General features: G+C 38.5%; 1 protein-coding gene across 3 annotated transcripts in view; it reads left to right on the plus strand.

Annotated features, from left to right (window-relative positions):
- The window catches only part of LOC310892155 (E3 SUMO-protein ligase RanBP2-like), a 42,095-nt gene that overhangs the window by 10,943 nt on the left and 8,616 nt on the right, over positions 1 to 22,536 (plus strand). The window contains exons 12-29 of one of the 3 annotated variants that reach the window (XM_083819531.1): positions 102 to 225; positions 572 to 733; positions 1,129 to 1,266; positions 1,363 to 1,509; positions 1,955 to 2,137; positions 2,224 to 2,307; positions 2,814 to 2,949; positions 3,111 to 3,208; positions 3,752 to 6,812; positions 11,274 to 11,438; positions 12,295 to 12,399; positions 13,306 to 13,370; positions 14,250 to 14,367; positions 14,959 to 15,057; positions 15,211 to 15,350; positions 16,915 to 17,188; positions 17,332 to 17,657; positions 19,037 to 19,628. In XM_083819531.1, coding sequence (XP_083675657.1) covers positions 102 to 225; positions 572 to 733; positions 1,129 to 1,266; positions 1,363 to 1,509; positions 1,955 to 2,137; positions 2,224 to 2,307; positions 2,814 to 2,949; positions 3,111 to 3,208; positions 3,752 to 6,812; positions 11,274 to 11,438; positions 12,295 to 12,399; positions 13,306 to 13,370; positions 14,250 to 14,367; positions 14,959 to 15,057; positions 15,211 to 15,350; positions 16,915 to 17,188; positions 17,332 to 17,657; positions 19,037 to 19,342 — 5,731 coding nt within the window. In that variant the 3' untranslated portion in view covers positions 19,343 to 19,628. Of the gene's footprint in view, positions 1 to 101; positions 226 to 571; positions 734 to 1,128; positions 1,267 to 1,362; positions 1,510 to 1,954; positions 2,138 to 2,223; positions 2,308 to 2,813; positions 2,950 to 3,110; positions 3,209 to 3,751; positions 6,813 to 11,273; positions 11,439 to 12,294; positions 12,400 to 13,305; positions 13,371 to 14,249; positions 14,368 to 14,958; positions 15,058 to 15,210; positions 15,351 to 16,914; positions 17,189 to 17,331; positions 17,658 to 19,036; positions 19,629 to 22,536 lie in introns of those variants that run through there. The other 2 variants (XM_083819532.1, XM_083819533.1) reach the window with 2 other exon arrangements.

Below are 22,536 nucleotides of genomic sequence, written 5' to 3' on the forward strand. Positions count from 1 at the left end.
TCATTTCTAATAATGCATTTTTAAGCTAGATGTAGGTTAGGACTAAAAAAGATGAAAAAAAAAAAGAATACTAACTGTGGAATATTTCTTCTGATATGTAGGCCAGAAACATCAGTAAAACCGAGGCTTGTAGTACAGCATGGAATAAGTACTCTGCGAGCACTGGATAAACATGGCCTTCAACCTGCCTTAATTATATACTGGGCAAAAACACTGCAAAAAACCGTAAGCTAAAATTATTTTAAAATATGTATAATCTGATGTTTTTTCTCTTATTTTGTGAACTAAACAGTAGATAAAATCAGATGAGAGAACTGTGGTTAATTTTGCCAGATAAGTTACTTGCTATAGTCGCCCTAGTGAGTTCTCTATCCCTCACTACTCTCTTAATGCTACTTTTAACTGTAGTGGTATTTTCTACCTGTATGTTACATAGCTCTGTAGAGAGGTCGCCTGAGGTTTGTCACAAGTATTAGAGAAGATACTAATTGCTTCAGAGAACAATATGTATGAATAGCAGTGGGTTTGAATTTGTTGAGATGACCTGCTTTTATTCCCTTTTCTTCAACAGGGTATTAGCCTTAACTCCTTTTATGACCAGAAGGAATACATTGGACGAAGTGTTTACTACTGGAAGAGAGTCTTGATTATGCTGGAAGTAGTCAAAAAGAAGAGAAGTATTCCTGAACCTACTGATCCTCTCTTCAAACATTTCCGTAGACTTGACATCCAGGTACAGATTGATTAATCTAAAATTGAAGTAAGAGGGATTATATCACAAAAATTTATTGTGTGTGTGTATGTTGGTTGGGGTTTTCTTGCATTCTACGGCTCTATGGTGTTACTAATATAATATCATTAACAGTGATACTTGGTAGTAACTGCATGTCTGATTAAAGGCAGGGGAATCTCTCCTTATAACTTTATTTTTAATTTTAAAACTCTATTTGATTGGAAGACACTGAACTCCCTTACTACCAACTTTCTTTAAAAAGTGTTTTCCTTGTATTACAGGAATAAAAAATTAGTAATATCATTAACCTCCGCCTGCCTGATTATTTAGTGGCGTTCACATGCACTTTCTGTTCCAAGTATCGAGTTAAGTATGACTCGTCTTTTGCTTTGTAGGTCTCGCAGGTTACAGTCTATGAAGAAGAGGCACGTATAGCATTTGCAACATTGGATGCAGTTGATGGCAGAACTGATGATGCTTTGTTAGCATTTGAAGCTATTAAGAATGTCGTTTCATACTGGAATCTTGCTATAGTAAGTTCATAAATTTCATTACCCGCAAATGCGTTTTCTTCACTTGTTTTCTTCACTTGCATTCTGACTGATTCTAATTAATGTGCATATTGTTAGATCTTCCAAAGAAAGGCAGAGGAGATTGAGAATGATGCCATGATGCTAGAAGAACAAGAAGAACACAAAGTCTATCTTTTTAAAAGCAAGCATTATCTAATGAAGATCTTAGACGAAAGCTCCTCTGATGTGTCAGTAACTGAGAAAGTAAGTAATTCTTGCTTAAAAGCTTGTTTCGAGAGATGCATTGGTTTATGTTACTATTTTAAAATGAAACCATTTGCATTCAAGTCAGATTTTTTAGACCAGACTTTACTTAAAGGCAAGCTAAACTTATTTTTTCCCACATGACAAATAACCTGCATAACTCTAGTGGGCTAGTACATTCTGGGAAACTTCTGTAAGATACCAGATCGTGCAGTGTTCTGACTACTCTGTGGTTGACAGCTTCTTTGCCAACAAATAGCTTTTGCCCATTATTTTCTTACAGAGGTTAACAGTTTCCAAATAAAATTTAAAGCTTACATGAATTGTTCTCCTACATTAACTTTGATTTGGAGCTTTGCTGAAAAAACAGTATTTCTGATCAGAACGTAGTCTCCTTCTCTGAGGAAGAATGCAATCATGACTTGCATTTCCAATAACTTTCTAGCTGCCGGTATCTGTTGAAACTGTGAGGGAAATGTTGGACGCAGTGATTCAGGAACTCGGAGAGAATGATGAAGAGGCAAGTCTTGCCTTCGGAAATGACCTGTCACCAGCTGTAGATTCAGAAGTGAAATATTCCACTTCACTGTCTAATAACTTCTCTGTCTCACCATCTAAGAGCTACAAGGTACATTAGCCAGTTATTATTTTAGGGAAGTGTTATGTTTGAATAAAAATTCAATAGGTTAAATGAACTTTTCTTCTGCTCCCCAGTTTTCTCCTAAAAATCCCCCTCAGTGGGCAGAAGATCACAGATCTATACTTCAAATGATCTGTCAGCAAGTGGAAGCTTTAAAGGTAAACGACTTTGTAAAGTTAAACAATTTTGTCACCATGTTCAATGCAGATCAGCTCATCTTGTTGTTATAGTAAGGACTCTGATCCTAGCCTAGCAAGCTAACATTAGTTCATGCTACCACATAACTCAGTGAAAATATCTTTGTAAACATCTACCTAAAATGAGTGCAAGAGTAAAACTTGTTGCCTAAAAACCCCAATTCAGGACTCAGGCAGGGGTATGGAGGCAACCCTTCCAAGGACTGTGTGTGCAGAAAGAGTTCTGCTATCATCAGCTTGGGTATCATCCAGTTGGTTCTGGGACTTTTATTTCTGGCTTTAGAAAACACTCCCAGCATGCTGTATAGCATGAACAGATCTTGGATTATTCCAACAGCCACCTCTTGATTTTTTTTTCAGAGTTTGAACATGATTGTAATTAGGGTAGGTATCGCTCCTTATGCTTTCTTCTACAAATACCAGTGTTATACACTTACATTCTCTTAATTGAAACACTGTCTTAATAGAATGAGATGCAAAAAATGAAACACAACAATTCCAACTCGAATGTATCATCTCGTTGGCCTGGTGAAATCTATGGAACAGATATTTTGTCAGAGAGCTATCAGAGAGCACAAAATCTTCATGAAGCTCCATTAACAGGTAAGTTGTTGCTGAAATCTTAATTAAACACTTAGCTAAACTGAGGTAGACTCGTTAAAATATTGCAGAAATATTTTAAGGTTCATAACTAAAACTGATCTCGGGAAAATCCATTCAAAACTACAAAAAAGGATATAAACTCTTCTGGTGTTCATTTTCAGTTGCTACTACTGGCCCATCTGTTTACTATAGCCAGTCACCTGCCTATAACTCTCAGTATCTTCTCAGAACTGCTGCGACCAATGTAACACCAACAAAGGTAAGGATGAATGTATCCGTTCAATCTGTTCCTACTGGTCTATAGAAAAGAGTGATTTTGATTCTTGTCTTGAATGACTGCTTGTAGTTGAAAGTTACTGCATTCCACAGATAGCATTTGTTAAAATGGAGGTAGCTGATGGTTGATCTTTCTGCTTTTTCTTTGTAATGTGGGGATCAGGCAGAGCGGCCAGCAAAACTGGTCTGTAAATGTGTTAGTGCGTGTCCCCTACTGGGTATGTGTGATGGCACTTAATTTTTTTCCCAAAAGTAGTATAGGAAAGGAGAATTTTGCTTATCAAAAAAAAAGAGCCTCAAAAACACCAAAGAGCCCATTCATATTTTGCTCCTCTTCAGTGCTTGTTTTCAGATGCCATTCAAGATTTAAAATAATCAGTTTAAGGCAATCTCATAAGTTAAAGTCTAAACTAACTTTAAAACACGCACTGTTTTTAAGAGTGCATGTCTGCGTGGGCTCTAGCATAGTAATACCTTGTTCTGTCACCATAACAAGAAAAGTAATTGCCTTCCGCTATTTCTTTAGGCACCTGTCTATGGCATGAACAGACTTGCACCTCAGCAACATATATATGCTTATCAACAAACAATCCATACACCACCTCTGCAAAACACTTCTGCTTGTGTGTTTCCCCAAGACCTATATGGCACATCTTTGCGTTTTGATGGTCCTGGGATCATTTCTCCTCGTGGGGCTGGTGATTACTATAATTACAGTGTTCCACAGGCAAGCACAAATCCACAGCTACCTGGACCTGGCTATTTCACAAAGCCTTCAGTCACACCAACAGCTTTAAAATCTGCAGAATCAAAAATGATAGAATTTCCAAAATCTAAATTTGGACAGCCAGGAACAGTAGAAGGGTCAAAAACACGTCTGCCAACACCAGCACAGTCAAGTCAACCAACAACTTTTAAATTCAACACTAACTTCAAGTCTAATGATGGAGACTTTACCTTTTCTTCTCCTCAAGCTACAACACAGCCTGCTAATGCAGTTTTTAACAGCAGTGAAAGCCTTTTGGGTCTTCTGACATCTGATAAACCTTTACAAGATGATAGATACGCTGAGCAAAAACCAGTTAACAGCCACCCAACTGGTCAAAGAAATGTATTCAACTTCGGTAATAAACATATTTCAGGCATCCCTTTTACAGAAGGCATGGCACAGAATGCACGTAAAAACTTGGCTTTTGAGAGGAGTGATATGTTTAGTTTCCAAGAACCAAGCAAGTCTTTATTTATGACTTCAACTTCTGATTTGGCCAATAAAAGTCATGAAACAGAGGGAGGAAGCACCCTCGGAGATGAGAATGATGATGGTCCTCATTTTGATCCAGTGGTGCCCCTTCCTGACAAGATTGAAGTAAAGACAGGTGAGGAAGATGAAGAAGAATTCTTCTGTAACAGAGCCAAACTGTTCCGTTTTGATGCAGAATCTAAGGAATGGAAAGAAAGGGGTATTGGAAATGTGAAAATACTGAAGCATAAAGTATCTGGCAAATTCCGTCTCTTAATGAGACGGGACCAAGTACTGAAAATCTGTGCAAATCACTACATAAATACTGATATGAAATTAACTCCAAATGCTGGATCGGACAGGTCATTTGTATGGCATGCTTTGGATTATGCAGACGAGTTGCCAAAACGAGAACAGCTTGCAATTCGGTTTAAAACACCAGAGGAAGCAATGCTTTTCAAAAGTAAGTTTGAGGAGTCACAGAACATCCTAAAAACCCTAGGATCAAATGTTGACACATCTGTGGCTCAGACTAGTGAGACTACTGCAAAAGAAACGACAAGTCAGGATATCAAGAAGTCTAATGGATCGACCTCAGGGACCCTGAACTCTGTATTTCAGTTTCCAGAAGATGGAGTGACCAGTGAACCTGGTAACAAAGTCAGTCTTAAATCTGTTCCAACTGCATCTGCCCTTCCAACTTTCTCATTCAGAAAGGAAGCTCAGGAAACCTTTTCTTCTGGTGGGTTTGGACAGTCACTCCTGAAGAAGGATCAATGGGAATGTAAGGTATGCTTAGTTCCAAATGAAGCAACTGCAAAGAATTGTGTATCGTGCCAAAGCCCAAATGCAGATGCGTGGCAAACACATGGCACCCCATCAACTGAATCTGCTCCAAGTTTCAAAGCCACCGGTAACACTGTGCAGGACAAACTTGGATCTGCCTTTGCTAAAAAGGAAGGTCAGTTGGATGGCAGCATCCGTTCTGTGAGAAATGAACCTGTTGCCTCCCAGAATCCAAGCAAAATGAATACAGAAGCATCTCCTCAAGTTTCTTTTAAATTTGTATTAGATGCTCCAAAAACCATTCGAAATGACTTAGGAACTCCTTTTTCTAAAAAAGGTCAGTGGGACTGCTCTGTAGGCCTAGTCCAAAATGAATCCAATGATGAAAACTCTCATTCTTGCCAGAATCCTAAATCACAAAGTCAACCAAATGTGCCTGTGTCTACTGCTCAGGCACTTCCTGCTACCAGCTTCAGTTCTGTTGCTGATGCAACTGCAACTAAGCCACAGAAGAATACATTTGCGGAGCTTTTTGCTAAAAAGGAAGGTCAGTGGGATTGTAATACTTGTTTTGTAAGGAATGAAGGTTCTTCACCAGCCTGTGTAGCTTGTCAAACACCAAATCCATCTGGTAATTCTGTTAGTGATGCTTCATCAACATCTACTTCTGATTTGAAAAGTAAATTATCTGAACCTGCCAAAGGACAACTAGGAACAGGTTTTAAGTGTGATTTCTTAGGAAAAGGCTTTAAGTTAGGTCATGCCGAGCAAGGCAAGACACCAGCATTTACGTTTCAAATTCCTGCTGATTCTGAAGTGAAGTCTGCAAAGGAAGGATTTAACTTTTCCATGTCAGTGCCTCCAAGTGGATTTAAATTTACCATACAGGAACCTAGCAAAAATGCCACTAAGAAAGATGATCCATCCAAAGAGTGTGCAGCTGGCTTCTTAAAAAATGATGATGAAAACTTTGCAGATGGAGAACGGAAAGTCGAGCTTCTAGCTGTGCGATTCAAACAGCAAGACGTGGCAGACTCATTTAAGCAGATTTTTGATGAAGCAAAGAATGCCCAAGAGAAAGGAACACTGATAACACCTCTTTATTCTCGTGCCAATACACCAAAAGAATCTCCATGTGGCAAAAATGCTGTAGCTGTACTGGAAGAAACTACTAGAGAAAGAACCGACCTCAGCCATGGCGATGATACTTCTGAGGTAACTGCAGAGGCCTCAGAGGTGTCGAGCACATCTGAAACGCCGACAAAAACAGTGGTTTCTCCTCCGAAGTTCGTATTCGGATCTGAATCTGTCAAGAGCATTTTCAGTAATGAAAAGTCAAAGACATTCACATTTGGAAATACTTCGGCCACTGGTTCTCTCTTTGGGTTCAGCTTTAATTCTCCAAGAAAAGGCGAAGGCAATATTCCAGCATCGCAGAAGGAAGTAGCTGGACCAAGAAGCTCCAGTGCACTGCAGAAGCCTCAAGACAGCAAGGCATGCAACTTGGCTACTTCGACACATGATGGGCCCGCCAACTTCTCATTTAGAATTGTGGAAAAAGGTGAGCGTCCTTTGAACTAATAATTTTTTTCAGCTATGCAACTTACTAAGCAGTCATCTCTTAATGCTACTCACATAACTTTTTTTGTCTCAATAATATATCTCTTTTTCTTTCCAGCATACTTTCTTCTCTCCCCTTCTTTTGAGGAGGGGGGAGTGAGGGGAGGGGTTGTGGTGGGTTAGCTGCCCAGCAGGGTAAAACCACCACACTAGCATTTTAATGGTATGGTACTTCTCTTTGATTTCATGCACTGCTTCCTACCATTGCAAGACTGTTTAACCAGATGATAGTATATAATTTGCATACTAGTCTCAGATTTATGAAGACAAACTGTTTCTTAACTAAAGTATAATAAAGTGTGGTGGCAGAGATGTTAGCTACAGTTTATTCAGGTGAGTACGGTAAGCTAGTATAGCATTAAACATGAATTTTCCTACTGTGACACATAACTACAGAATGCTTCCAAAGCATAGGTAAGTGTGTTTTCCCCTCTTTAAAAGTACAGTTAAACACTTACATCCAAACAATTTATTTTTTAGGATTTAATTTTAGCCTTTTTAAATCTAATCCAATGGCCTTTTGGACAAGCACACCTTCCTTGCAACCTGACAGTAAAGGTATTTACACGCTGCACTGAATGTGTGATAAAAACACTTTAGCAGGCATGGACAGTAACCCAACTGTAGCACAGCAGTTGGCTTAGTAATCCTTACAATTAACATGCGTGCTGGAAGAGAGTACTTAAAATTCTGTGTCTGACTACTGTATTTGTCAGGTAAGAGAATGCCTTTGATGTGTGAGCACGATGGATGGTCTTTTTTTATGCTTTTGGCTGTTGTTTGCCTTACTTTTTAAGGGTATTTAGAAACCTGCCTTGCACTTCACAGTCTTACTGAACACACACACGCTGCATCTATAAAATTCTCTTTTAGCAAAGGAATTATATTCTTTTTTTTATTTTTAAAGTGTGACTCTCTTCCCACCTGAGGTCTTCCACTTCAGTGAAATATGCTTGAAGATTTCTAGACATGTTAACTAGTAAAACTTAAAATATATTCAAGTTATGTGCTGGAAATGCTTAATTCAGTTTCCTTATTATCAATGTTAACTTCTGCAATTTTAAAAACAAGGCGTAGGCAGAGATGAGAGAGCCAAATTTAGCTACTGTTTACATGTACGTGCTTCATGTATAATACGAAGTCCACCTTAGCTAGCCAAAAAGCTTTTGCTGATGTAACCATCTTGTTTACATGCAGAACCCTTAACCAAAATTACACCTTACAGCTTGATTGTGTCATCATAAGATGTTAAAAACAGTACTTCTCCTAAGTTAGGCTTGCTGGAAGCATACTCAAGCTAGTGCAGTTATGCAAGAGCAGTTTAATTTTCAAAAACAAATTTTTATTGTAGCTTGCACAAGATAGTCTTCTAAAGTTAGTGTCTTAGACTGTTAAAAACTGTCAAAGTCATTTCAAACACCGTTTTTCCAGCTTAGTATTTCTAGAGAAGCTATTCTTATTCAAACGCTGAACTCATGTCCACCTTCTGCATATCTGATTGAGAGTCAAATGTTCTGTGTTTTTAGGCATCCACGAGTCTATTAATAATTTGATTTCATTTTCATCATTGAATGTCCATAAAATAAAGTGAATTAGCATTCTGAGCTAATGCATAAATGCAAGAACTCTTGCTGCCTTGAATTCATTTTGTTTTTATATTGGGAACAGGGAAGGTGTTTTAAAGAAATGAAATAAAAAATCATATGCCTTTCTGGTACTTCAGACAGTTCTTCATTTCTGCTTTCCTGATAACTAGGGTATGGTTATATACCTTGCTTTATTTACAGTTGGTGTTACCTTCAGTGTAGGTTTTGGTTTTGGTTTTGAGCTCTGACTGGCTTAATAGCAAATGACTTTAAGTCCTGTCCGAATTAGCTTTTCAAGTCTACATAAATATAATTTGAGTTTCTCATGGGGAACATCTTTCAGGGAATGGTTTCTGAGTTTTGCTAGGGCAATGTTCAAAAGAAATTTAACCTCATAAGTCATTTTCCATTGAGGTGCGAAACAACTAGTTTTTTCTTAGCTTTTTCTTTGGCTCTTCTCATGAGCTTTTCTCAAGTATTTTAACAATTTTAATTCATAGTTAAGTCAATTGCATGTGTTAAGTTTTAAACTTCAGTATTTTTATATTTAGCAGATACTCGCTGATATGTATGGGGGGACAAAACAATTATTGTGACTAGCTAGATATTTACATCTACATGATCTTTATATCAAAGACGAAATAAAAGCAAAAATGTAATACATCAGTGAAACTGCTTCCAACTGTTGTGCGCAGTATTGCTCTTTCTGTTCCTTCCATATACTAACAACTGTGTGGATTTTTTTCCCCGAGTAGAAAGCTGTATCATCCCAAAATCAACAGCCTTTTAGGAATATACTGTATGTGTGCATGGCACTGTTTTCATCGCAGCCTGTGAAAATACATTTAATCTGTTTGCAGCAATTTTAAATAAGCAAAGTTAACTTTCTTGTGGAGAGGCTGAGTAGAAACTGATTTAAGTGATCCCATGAACATCTCGCTCAGTCTTCATATTCTGAGGGCAAATGCACATTGTAATCCTTTCTGTTGCTCAAGTGTTCTGTCACTTCAAGTGGATGTTTGGATTGCTGGGATTGTAATCAGTGTTTGATCAACGTGTGAAGAACTTTACCTGTGTATTGATCTGAACTGACTTCTTGACGTTTGTTTTATTCAGTTTTTATATTTACTCAACCAAAGTGAGACACTTGCTTAACTAATCTGAATGAATAAAGCATGTGCTAGCAGGCAGCATACCTGCCTACCTTTGTAACACAGTACTGCATTTACTTTATACAGGCTCAGAAGAGCTATTGAGATAAGACTGCTGGCTATGAGTTTGAGCTTCTCTCTATGCTATATTAGGAACCTGAAGTGATTGACTCCCCTTGATTAGAAGTTAATCAGCTGGGACAAATGTGGAGCAGGCAACACTGCAAAAGCACTTATAATTGAACTGGGGCTTAGAACTTCGAATGCTGCTTTTATTCTAGTACTACTTAGGTTGCTTTTACTCTGCTGGAAGATACAAATGGGAAAGCTACTTTTAAAAAGCAGCTTTATTTTAATATGTCAGTTGTGCCAGAGTATCGGGGCATGTCTAGGAACACTAAATTTATCTTCTCTCCCTGTCTCTTTTTGCAGAAATGAATGTCAAAATGCTTGAGCAGGAAAATCAGTGTTCCTCAGGAACTGATTAATTCCTAGCTGAAGCTTTAGGTTCCACCTTGACTACGTTGTGCCACAAAGCTGGCGAATATTTTATTATGAAAAGAACAGTGAGCTTTTGAGAGCCCACTTCAAATTCTGCTGACTATCTTAGTGCAGACCTCTAGTGCAGTATGTTATTGTGTTATCAAGTGGGCTGACTTATTAAAGCAATCAAATGATTCTTGGAAACAGATGATATATGGATATTGATGTGCTTATGGGGTAATTCTTATTAATAGTTAACCAATGTGTTTCTCTTAAGCCTTTACTTTGTAAATTACCCCTCTAAACAAAAACAAGTGAAAGGAACTCCACATGTGACCCTTAAACTGATGCATCCTTCCTCTTTGCTTCTATTCTATTATGCATAAAGATGTGAGATTATTAGCTTTAACCTTCGATTATTAGTGTTTATTCAGTGAAAGTGGAATAGGCAATTTGATGTTGAAGGAGAGAGCAGAAGAAATTGTATAATAAAATCAGCAATAGTATTTGTCCTTGCTGGGAAAGCTAGTTAAACTTTACGCTGATAGCAGTATTTTGTTATTCCAGTAACGTGAAGCTATGAGATTACTCTTAAAACACTAAAAGTTTCAGCAGCAGCTGCTATGGTAATTAAGTTGAGATTACTTATGGGAAATTTGAGCTTTTTATTAACTAATTTGAAATAAGTCCTGCTCAGTTGCTATTTAATATTTTCTGGAACTTCAAACACTTGAAGCAATTCAATAGTACATGTTGCTGTAGGTGGCTTTACGTTTTCTTTTTCAGTCCTGCATTTTTCCTCTCCACCTCTCTGGATGACACCTATATGGCTCTTTTTCCATAATCTTATTTCCTTTGGTGTAAGGACATAAATAATCCTTCTAACAATATAAAAATGCAGGTTTGATACTGATCTGAGGCTTGAATTTCAAAGGCAATAGAACAGGTCGTAGTTCGGCATGCAGTTCAGAAATTATTAAGTTCTAGCATGCTTTGTCCTAGCATTCTGTAACTTTAACTGTTGTTTCCTGTGGTTGAATAAAAATATGTAGGCTCCGAATATGTATGTTTCTAACCACCTAAGAATTAAGTCAGCTCTGTAATAATGGCAGTGTTGGACTAATGTTGCTGCCTGTTCTAAACTAATTTAGTTTTAATGCTTTGTTCATTTTCTGTACAAAGCTGAGAAGACAGTGCCAGAAGATGATCTTCCAACTGATGAGGTTATAATTGTTTACGAGTTAACACCTACCCCTGAGCAGAGAGCTCTTGCTGGCTTTCTTAAACTACCTTCAACATTCTTCTGCTATAAGAATAAGCCTGGATACGTGAGTGAGGAGGATGATGGTAAGGAGTGTCAAAATTGATCTTTGTGTTGCCTTTTTGTTGGGAAAGGGTATAATACTATTAAAACCAATAGACGCTCTAATACTAGTTTGGACTGATGGGCGGTAATGTTTGTGTTATCTTCGTTTGTGCCAAAGATGTACATTTGAGTCTTCAGGACAGAACAAGGGAGGGCCAGGAATGACAAAAAGGAATTTGCATTGGTGCTATATGGGTGCTCTGACTCATTGCTAATGTAGTTGGTTAGGTAAGACTACATAAATATTCGAGCAAGAGGCGTATCTCTAAGTATTTTGAGAGTCAAGTGGTAGGCAGCCTTTATCAAAAATAAAAATGCTCAGGTTCCATAAATGGTAGACTGGTTTCTCTTTATTCTAAAGCAAATTCTTAACAGAGAAACTGAATATTTTACATCAACTCTAGTTGTATACAACTAAATTCCTCTTAACTTACTCAGTAGCAATTGGTTAAATTGCAGTTCTGAAGCGTTTCACTGAACAGGAAATAAGAGATGATGAGCAGCCTCCCACAAAGATCTAGGCTTGCTTGATTTTATACAAAAGATCTTCCATCTCCCTTCCCAATTGTGTTTAGTGGTACTCTTAATAAAATTAATAAGAAATAGATTTTCTGAAAGCATGAAACCCATGCCACACATCTAGACTGAAAAAGAGTCAAGAGTGCACCAAAGCACACACATGCAAAATAGGAAGTGAAGGCTTACTTGCTGGTGAGTGAAACTTAAACATTAGCAGAAGTTGTGTGTGCTTGCTAGGCTTGTGAGTCTGAAGGGCTTAACAGACTTCTCTGTACTTGGACGATGCCTGAGAACTTACATTTGTTTCCTATACTTAAGATGAAGACTATGAAACAGCTGTTAAGAACCTTAATGGAAGACTCTATCAAGAAAAGAAAAGGAAATTGCAGGGTTCTGCAAAAGATATGCCTGAAAACACAACAGGTAACTTTTTTTATACTGAGATTTAAGCTCTAAATCTAGAGGACACCCGGGCTCTGAGGTTAATTTGATTTTTCCTGAGATAGTTTTAGGAACACTTGCACTGGAATCAGAAAAGCTGCAGCTTAAAATGCATCTTTAACCTCAGTATGTTGAATTGTTATCAGTAAGTGGTACCTGAATGAAAAGAACATTTTAGAGGGCCTTTAAACAAGAACATCAAACTGTCTTCTTACCTGGAAACTCCTGCCTTTCTTCTGAATACGAAGAGCTGAGCTTTGCAAGATGCCTTTGAAAGACCAAAAGAAAAAAAAAACAACTTGTCTACAGCTCTGAATGTTTAATTCTGCTGATAGTAGACTTAGATTATAAGCATGTGAGTTAATGCTGTTCAATAAGGAAAAAAGTACTTGGTCTCTGTAGTAATAATACAAGTGCAGAAGATAATTTGCTTGTTTTCATGCTAATGGTTATTTTGGAAGTGCCTCTAACTTTAGTGTTGCATAAGTGGGTATCTGGATAGATACTGTAACAAAGGAGGTCTGTTTTTTGAGGATGTGTGGTTCTATGTGCTAGAAAGAGGTGGTAGATATTGGGCTATCAGAAATATAAGTAAATGTTGAAGGAAGCTAGCAGTAGTGGCAGTTGCAAGATTGAACTTCACATTGTTGCTTGGAAACTCTCTGATAGCAATAGAAAACCAGGTATTGCAAAATGACAATTCTTTAGCCACCCTGAGCGGAATTACCCTTCCGCTCTTTCAATAATGATGCTATTTGAAAAGTTCCTGAAGTCGTACTTTACGTTGTCCCGTGTATCACGGTGTTATTTGATAACATAGTTGCCCAAAATTACCTCAGTAGTCAGCTGCCTTACCAGCTCTTTTCTATTAATTTTTATTCTTTGCAGGAGACATCACAGGCAAAACTGACTTGAAAACTGAAGGAGAATGTGTTACTGCTGAAAACGCTAAAGTATGAACTAAATCTCTATACAACTTTTTGTCATTGAATTTGTAGAAGTATTTTCACACTCGTAAGACCTGATACTTTTCGCTTTGTGGGGAATAAAACATGTATTGGGGAAAAGTTATTTGAATCCTCTGACTGTGCCTCAAGTCTTTGACACTGGAACTGAGGTTCAGATCTGAAGTTTCTCAGGGAGAGAAAGGAGGTGCAGCTGTTTTCCTAATATAAACAGCTTTGGCTAGTAATGTCCCTCTGAACATGTATGCAAGAATTAATTGATTTCAGAGAGATTTCAAAGAGAAATTGCATCTTTGTGGAAGCATACTGCTTCAGAGGTACTTGGGTCTCTTGTAAAGTTAGTGTCCAATGTGTGGTAAGCGTCAGGAAAGAAATTAAGAAAACTGTCAGAAAGCTTCCAATAACAATTTTTTTCCCTAGCTGTTTACAACTTTTTTTTAATGCGAATTGAGGTGGCCATCTTTAATTTCATCTAGCGTGGGCCCCTGGTTTCTAGTTGTTTCCAGATTGAACCCACCTTAATTTCAGTAGAATTTGTTGCCACCTATGTTGTCTCTAGGAGGCATAGTTGCATAGATGCACAGCTTGTTTTTGTCCAGAGTTTCCTGAAAATATCCGTTGAACGGAGTAATGAGCAGTTCTGAAGCATTAGAAGGGCTGTAGCGGAGTGGGAGTCAGGGAACTTAATATGGTGCCTATTTCGTGGCGTCTTCAGTACTGCTGTTGTAGTTAAAGAAACTGATAGCACTGTGGGGGGGGGGGAAGTTCTTCATTATGACTGTCCTTACTGTCCTGACTTAAAGTGGTTTGAATATTAGGCTCCTTCTTGCTTATTTTTTTTATTGCTTTACTCCTTATTAATCTCAGGAGAATGATGTCACCAGTTCTACTGATATAGTGCCTACAACTAAAGGAGAACCAACTGAATCAGCTGATGAGGCTATAGCGCACGTGCGGTCAGCTGAAGAGCCAGATTCCAGCACAGGTAATGTTAATGTATTGCAGGCTTTATCAGTAGGTGATGACAAACCTGTAAACCTGACAACTAAAAAAGAAAGTAATTCAGATTCTTCAGAGTCAACACAAGGTAAAGTCAGGGGTACGTATATTGTTGTCTTTTTAGGAGCTTAAGTATGCTTTTCCTGTAGAACAGTTTATCTAATCTAGCTGTTGCATTGAACAGATGTAGTACCGATATTGAATTTGAAGCGTGAGTACCAATCTAGTGAAAACATGAAGGGGAATGAAAGTATTTCAGTGTTTCAAATTCTTATATGGTCAAATGAGACTGCTCCAGAGCAATGCTGTTGGTTTATTGTTAAATGCCATGTGAGTACTTATTAAAGCTCTGTGGATCTGCACAGAAGTGGCATGCTGAACTGAACTAGGTCTTGAGATCTCTTCTTTTTAAATATAATTGCACATCACTTCTCAGAATGACAGTAAACTTTAAATTTATGGGAAGGGAAGAATATTGTAGAGACTTCTCCAGTTTATTCTTGTTGACTACATGACATTGGAAATGTTTTCCCTAAAGGATTAGAAAAGCATTTGACTTTCCCATCTTGTTTGATAGAAGACAAAACCATCTCATTTGGATTCAGCAATACCTCAGAATTGTCATTTGCAGATCTGGCTTCCAGAAACTCTGGAGACTTTGCTTTTGGGTCAAAAGGTGAGTTAAGCATCTGAGACAGATACTGAACAGGACTTCTGCTTCATACAAAATACCTTTGTGCACCAAGCTTCCGCATATTGTCAAGTTACGTAAATTTGTGTAACTTTACTTCTCAGCAAAATGTTTAAAATGCAAGTCTCTTAACTGTAGATAAAGATTTCAAGTGGGCAAATACTGGAGCAACCGTATTTGGAGCACAGACAACCAGCAAAGCAGATGAAGATGATAGCGGTGATGAAGTCGTACATAATGATGATATCCACTTTGAGCCCATTGTTTCCTTACCAGAGGTAAAGAAACTTCCAGAATATAAAAGAACATTAAGATAAGCATATCTGCTAACAAAGAAAATTTTTATAAATGCTTTCCTTGACTTCTTATGCTTTCTGTCTGTTGTGCTTCGGTCCTTTTTTCTTGTGCTGCCTGTGTAGAATCTCCTGCTGTTTGAAATTCTGGTGGTACAACTTCTCGCTGGGGGAAAGTATCTGGTGCATCAGTTAATGATACAAAATTTCAGGTTATTATATCTTGACTCAGTGTAGATCATGAAAATTTGTACAAGTAACTTCTAAAAGGTAAATTTGATTTATTATAGCATATTTGAAAAACAAGGTGTGTTGGGGGGGCTTGAACAATTGTCACTGCTAATGCAACTCAGTTAGGATTTTTTATTGATGACTTGTAGATTCAGTTCTCTGAAAGCCACCCAATTTGAAATTTTTGCTCTAAGCTAGGTGAGAGGCTTCTAGAATCACTGAGCATTAAAGGTCTAGCACAATTAACTGCACAAGGCTAAGGAAACTATTTTTAATTCAAAAAGAAATAGTTTTTCAAGAAGTAAAGCCTTAAACTTCAGTAAAGCTTAACTTAAGGTAGCCTTCTGTAACTTCTTGAGGCTTAATGCAGTTGCTTGTGTCTGGATTTGGTATTTAGCCTTAGTGTGTATAACAAGATGTAAAAAGTTCGAGATGGTTATAGCTTGTCTTTCTATAAAGAATAAAATTTAATTCCAGATCGGTGTAATTATTAAAGAAGACTGCCACAGCACAAATAAACAATATTTAGTATCCTATAATTTGAACAGCTAATCTGACGTAGTTTGTAACGTGCCTTCCTTCCTTCTTAAAAAAAATTGTGTGCCTTTCCTCATCTGTTTGTTATATTAGGACTCTTGTTGTTTTCTTTCTTGCCTTACTTGATGTTTCATTTCTCCTTCAATGTCACTTCTCCCTTCAGAAAAGCTTCTCTGTCACTTATTTCTCCAGTTCTCTCAAGTCTTCCATATCTTTGGAAGATGTCTTAACTAAAGAATGTTAGAGACAGGTAATATGCATACATAAAGTGACAAGGAGATACAGCTGTCAGCCCTCAATTTACTATTCACAGTTGATATTTATTCTGTTCAGATGCAAATGTTAAGTTCTTTAACAATCTTGAAAAGGTAACACCTGGAATGCTAATAGCACTATATTCTCACTTCTCAGTGTGCACATCAGTCGGCACATATGAAATTTTCCGGGGGAACATGCCAGAACAATTGGTAGCTTTCTTAAAAAAGAAAAATGCACACAAAAGGTAAAACCTCGTGCAGCACAGGGAAGTAGTGTTGCAGTGCTAGAATTCATTTCAAACACTGGGGCTCATTGGGCTCCTAAATTCTGAAAAGCTCAGGCGTTTTATTTCAGTGTATGATGAAGGTCTGTAGAGCTGTTGGCACAAAACCATTCAAGAAAGGAAAACATGGAATAATTTCCCATTGTAATATGTCAGAATCATAATAAGTGTGTAAGATGTAATCCTGCTGGTGGCAGCAGTTCTGGGAAATCATAGGTACTCTACTGTGCTGTGTTCTAGGTGGAAGTAAAATCAGGAGAAGAAGATGAAGAAATTCTTTTCAAAGAGAGAGCCAAACTTTATAGATGGGATAGAGATGCTACTCAGTGGAAGGAGCGTGGTGTTGGAGAGATAAAGATCCTCTTCCATACACAGAAGAAATGTTACAGAGTCCTAATGAGAAGGGAACAAGTTCTTAAAGTGTGTGCAAACCATGTTATCACCAAAGAAATGAATTTAGTACCTTCAGATACATCAAACAATGCTTTAATTTGGACAGCCACGGATTATGCAGGTGGGTTGTTTTGGTGTTTTTTTCACTTTTTTAAAAGATCTTTGTGTGGCTTTTTTCTGAGGAGACTATACCAAACAAAAGCTACTTGTATCTGACTATTTGGAATTAGAGCTAAAGAAACCTGTTCTTGGATTTATTTTCAGATGGAGAAATAAAAGTAGAACAACTTGCAGTGAGGTTTAAAAGTCAAGAAATGGCTGCTACTTTCAAGAAGATATTTGAAGACTGCCAGCAAAGCTTGTCAAAACTGAAGAAGGGACTGCCAGCAGGACTGTCAAAGGACACCAACCCCATTGTTTATTTTGAAGTTTCTGCTGATGACAAACCTTTAGGACGTGTAACCATGGAGCTGTTTTCAAATATTGTCCCTCAAACAGCTGAAAATTTCAGGGCCCTGTGCACAGGAGAGAGAGGATTTGGATTTAAGAACACCAAATTTCACAGAATAGTTTCTGACTTTGTGTGTCAGGTAGGCATAACGTGAAGACTTCTTGAGGGAACGAAACCCATCTGGTCTAACAGTGCCACTACAAAAATCACAGGATAGCACATGCTCGGTGGCAGCACAAATCTAGAGTCCAAGATACTCTTCTCCTTTCCCTGCAAGGAGATGAGCAATGGTGTAAGCAGCATGTACTGCCCTAAGCTGAATGCTCTTTAACTGTGTTTGCCAGCTGCCTGATGCTTTAGTGTTGATTAGTGCTGCCATTTTAGTGTAGAAGAAATAATGGAGATAGAGATTTCTTCTTCCCACAGACAAGGGGCCTGTTGCTGAACAGAAGCAGCAAGGAAAGTAAGGCTTCCCAAAACGAACATTCAGAGCCGTCTCTTTCCAAAGAGAGGAGCTTCCATATGCTCACCTGCTAAGAACACTTACTTTCCACCTTTTGAAGAACACTTTATATTTCAGATGACCTGCACTGCAAAATCAATATTCCATATATTTTAGATACTCCAATTTCAGTCTAAAAAGGTCTTCTATTTCTCGTATCATGCAGTGGCTTTGTCCTAAAAACTCTTAATGAAAACTGAGTATATCCTCCTGCATTGCTCGTGAATCCCGATGTGAGCAGCATTGCTGTTAAATCTTTGTGTGCATTTAGTAGCACTAGCAAGTTCTCCATAATTTCTGAAGGTTTAGGAGATTGATATCTGCTCACGTATACCTTCCCTTCACTCCAAAAATTCTTCCAAATATTCAATATGAGGTATAATGGCTTAAAACAGGTAAAATAATCCAAATTCCTTACATGCTACAATAGTGCTTTTGCATAACGCTACATCCCTCAAGACAGGGCACAATCTTTTCCACATTCAGAAATGGATAGTAATATACGAATGGCTTGTCATCAGAGTAAAAAACTCTCCAGTCTTGATTGGGTATTAACTGAATCTGAAGTATGACCTTTATTGTTCTTTTCTTTAAACTTTCTGCACAGAAACAGGAAAGTACTGATCAGTGGTAACATGACCTTTTTTGGGTGGTCAGTTTCGTGCCTGCAGGGACTGAGAATAGAGAGAATTGTGGTTGCCAGTTGTAAGGGCCGAGTGAAGCAGGAAGCAGACAGTGGAAATGACCAGCTTAGAGTAGTTGCCATGTGGAACAGGAAGATAAAATGCTGTGTTCAGAATAAATGAGAAACATCCCAGTAATGCTTTTTTACCATGAGCAAAGCTGCTGAAGCTGGAAAGCCTTATATACAAGTAAATATGGTACTTGTGATAACTAAGAATGAGGTTTTACCTGTGTTTTTTGAATGGAAACTCTTCTATTTTGGAAGAGAATGTAACTGTGCTATTGGTTGGTGTTTTGGGATTTGAATAAATGCTGTGCCTTTTTTTTTTAAGAGAGGTGATATAACTAACCATGATGGAACAGGTGGACGGTCAATTTATGGAGATACATTTGAAGATGAGAACTTTGAGGTGAAGCACACTGGTCCTGGATTGCTGTCAATGGCAAATAGGGGTCGGGATACAAATAACTCTCAGTTCTTCATAACTCTCAAAAAAGCAGAACACTTGGACTTTAAACATGTGGTGTTTGGTTTTGTGAAAGATGGAATGGATGTTGTGAAAAAGATCGAATCCTTTGGTTCTCCCAAAGGGTTAGTAAGTGGAAGAGTTGTCATTACAGACTGTGGGCAAATATAGAATTCTGGCTTTTGAGTATACAGATGTTCTAGCAGTATAAATTAGTATTTAGATGTTATTGATTAATTATTTCAGCTTCTCTAAAAAGGACGCTTCTCTAAAAAGGACACTTCTGATGTATAAATGTAAAATTACAGCTTATGGTTGTTTTTTGTGTTCTAATTGATTTTTTTGCATGTTAAATAAGTTCAGACACTGGCATATTTTGGGTGTATTTGTGTTATCATGACATATTTGTATTGAATGTCAAATTTTAAAAATTAAATCTTAGTCTTGTTAAAATAACTATTGTCTTCACTTTGGCTTGTTGAAAAGCAATTTGCATAATGTGTTGCATACTTATTTTGAACATGCTAATTGTATGCTAATTGATGTTGATAATCTATCTGTGCTAATTGACGGTCAGTAAAGTGAAGGCCTTCGAAACTTTGTGAGCAGTGAGCTCATGAAGCTCACTGCAGCATGTTCATGAAGCATGCTCGTTTTGATGAGCAGTGAGCAAGCTGAGGCAGCTGGTCAGGTGCTGGTCAGGTGGATGCTATTTGTGCTGTCTGCAGGCTCTTTGGCACTTGAGTATTTTGAAAGGTAAAGAGCAGTTCTTATGCGCAGTCTTGGACACAGGATTTAGTTCATACTTGCTTGGGAAATTACCTTCCAGACCCACACATTTTTTTTGTATCTGGTATGTTAAAGTGGCTGGTAACATTTAGTGACAACTGTCTACTTGAGTGTTATCTGGAAAGCTGTGGTATAGAGGGGTGAATGTGCATGGGTAAGTTATTTTAACTTCCACCTTACATCTCAGCGCCAGGACTGTCAGTATTTTTTCAAAATAACCATTTGTATATAAGTTAGAGATGATAATAGACACTACATATTTCTGTCATGCTTTTTTTCTGAGGAAAGCGAGAGTAACCCTTCCCTCAGCCTCTCGAGGGAATGCTGCTTACATAAGCATTACACTGTAAGCCCCTAGCGCACAAACTTGACCCGTGTTTCCATTATATTGAGCTGTAACCCAACAGTAAGCCGCTCCTGTGCTCTCCCGTGTTTCAGTTCCACAAAACGGGAGGAGGAGTCGGCGTTGTTCCCCTTAACCACGCTCCGCCCGCCGCGGCCCCGGCCCCAACGGGCGCCGCCAGCGCCGCCTCCTGCGCCTGCGCGCAGGGCCGCAGTGAGGGCGGGCGCAGCCGTGGCGAGGCCCGGGGATCCGGGGCGGGCGTTGAGAGGGCCGGGGGAAAAGGCAGCGGGAAGCCGGTCCTCTGCCTGCCCCGAGGGGCTGCGGCCGCCGTGGAGCCGCGTGGTGGAACGGGCGGGTGGGATCCAGAACCCTGGGGTCTCATCCTGGTCTGAACTTGTTCTTTCCCCAGCAATCTGCCGTCCCAGGTTGTAAGCATCCCCAAAATGCAGCCTGAGCGGCTTGGTGCTTCGTTTTTGCTTAAAACTCATAAAACTCATCTGCCGGTTGGGTGTAGTAACACTTGGATCGTCTTAGAAGTTTTAAGTCATGTATGAAGCATATGCATAACTCATTTCTTTCCTATCTCCTGCTGCTACAGCAATTGCTGCCGTTAAAACGTGCTGGCAGTGTTAGTGAGTTTTCCTGAAGCCTAGTGGTCAGGCTTTTTCAAGGAGCAGGAAACTTTCATATCTAGCCAAGCAAAGAATCAAGCCCGTAGTTCATAAGAGACTGCCACAGGGACCAGACCAATTTACGATGGCTATCATTTCCCTTGCAATGTTACATGTTAATGTAAAGCACCAGAGAAGGCAAGGTCCATTGCACCAGTATGAATAAATGAAGTGGATTATGATTCTTCAGTTTCCATTAGTACTGACACAAGCATTTATGGCTCTGCATGGTGGATTAGGAAATTGATCTGTCCATAGTCTAGCAACAAAGACCCCTCCCATGTTTGTGTTTCAAAAGCCTTTGACACTCTGTAGGAAGACACTTTAATTTTGTCTTTTATCTGAGACAAGTGTTAGGGTTGTTCTCTTGCACTGGTGTTCCATGGGTCAAATGCTTGCAGTGTGCTCAGAGGATAGACAGACAGTAAGCATCCAAACTCGTGCTGCGAGGGAAGTTGTATCTTGTAAAAACACCCACAAGCAATCAGAGATTGAGAGAGACAGCAAGCTGGATTTGGGCTAGACACATAGTTGGGTTGGGGGTTCAGATGGGTCCTGGGAATCATTAAATGAATTCAGATTTTTTTTTTCTGAAAAGTCGAACCTCCTCAGTATCTTGCCATTTTAATGATTGCTGTCTAGGATCGGGAGCCCTCCCAAACGTGAGGTGAAGATTTCTGTTCTTTAACAGCTAAAATCTGGATGTATCTGGCCTTACTTCCTCCAGAACAACTTGTCCTGTTTCCTTTTAATAGAACTCAGGTAGCATTTGGTGGTGCTGTTGATGCTGTGTTCTTCCTGAGAAACATTCTCCTTTAAGTTACAGAATTGTCTTTCTGGAACAACAAGTAGTTTTCAAAACTGATCTTTAGAAAGCTATTGCTGAGACTTTAAAGTGTAAGGCTTGCATGAGAGAAAATGCTAGATTGGTTTCTCCAAAGCTTTTTGTTACTTTGTTATAAAGCAGTATTTAAGAAAATATTGTAGTTAATTGCTTTTAAAGGATAGCAGAGAGAGGCAGTGAAATACAACTAAGATGATGAAAACTGCTTCAAGTCTGATCTCTTCTAATGTATGCTTAACTGATTTTGCATATAATCTAACAGTATCACAGATTTCTAGGTTGGAAGAGACCTCAAGATCATCGAGTCCAACCTCCGAACCCTTCTGTCATTCTTTTTTTTTTCAGTATGTGACTACAAGTTAAAAGGAAAAAGTAGAGCTAGAAACATTGATATGAAAAGCCTAGATGTGAGGATAGATGGAGCTGTTTACATGATTATCTAATTCTGTTTTTATGCCCTTATTTTGTGTCACCCTCATCACTGTATCTGATGGTATCTCAAATGTTTTTACATGTAACACTATCAGTATTGCCTTATCAGTCTGTGAGGAATACATTTGCTTCTTTAGAAGTTGGACTCGATGATCCTTCTTGGTCCCTACCAACTCGGATATTCTATGATGTTTATATGAATGGTTGTCATTGACATGTATATGCTGCAGAAAAAAAAAAAAAACACTTCCATTTTCAGTGGTACAATTTATAATAAGAGTTCTGT

The sequence above is a fragment of the Anser anser genome (assembly GCF_964211835.1).
Source record: "Anser anser genome assembly, chromosome: 1".
Taxonomy (NCBI): domain Eukaryota; kingdom Metazoa; phylum Chordata; class Aves; order Anseriformes; family Anatidae; genus Anser; species Anser anser.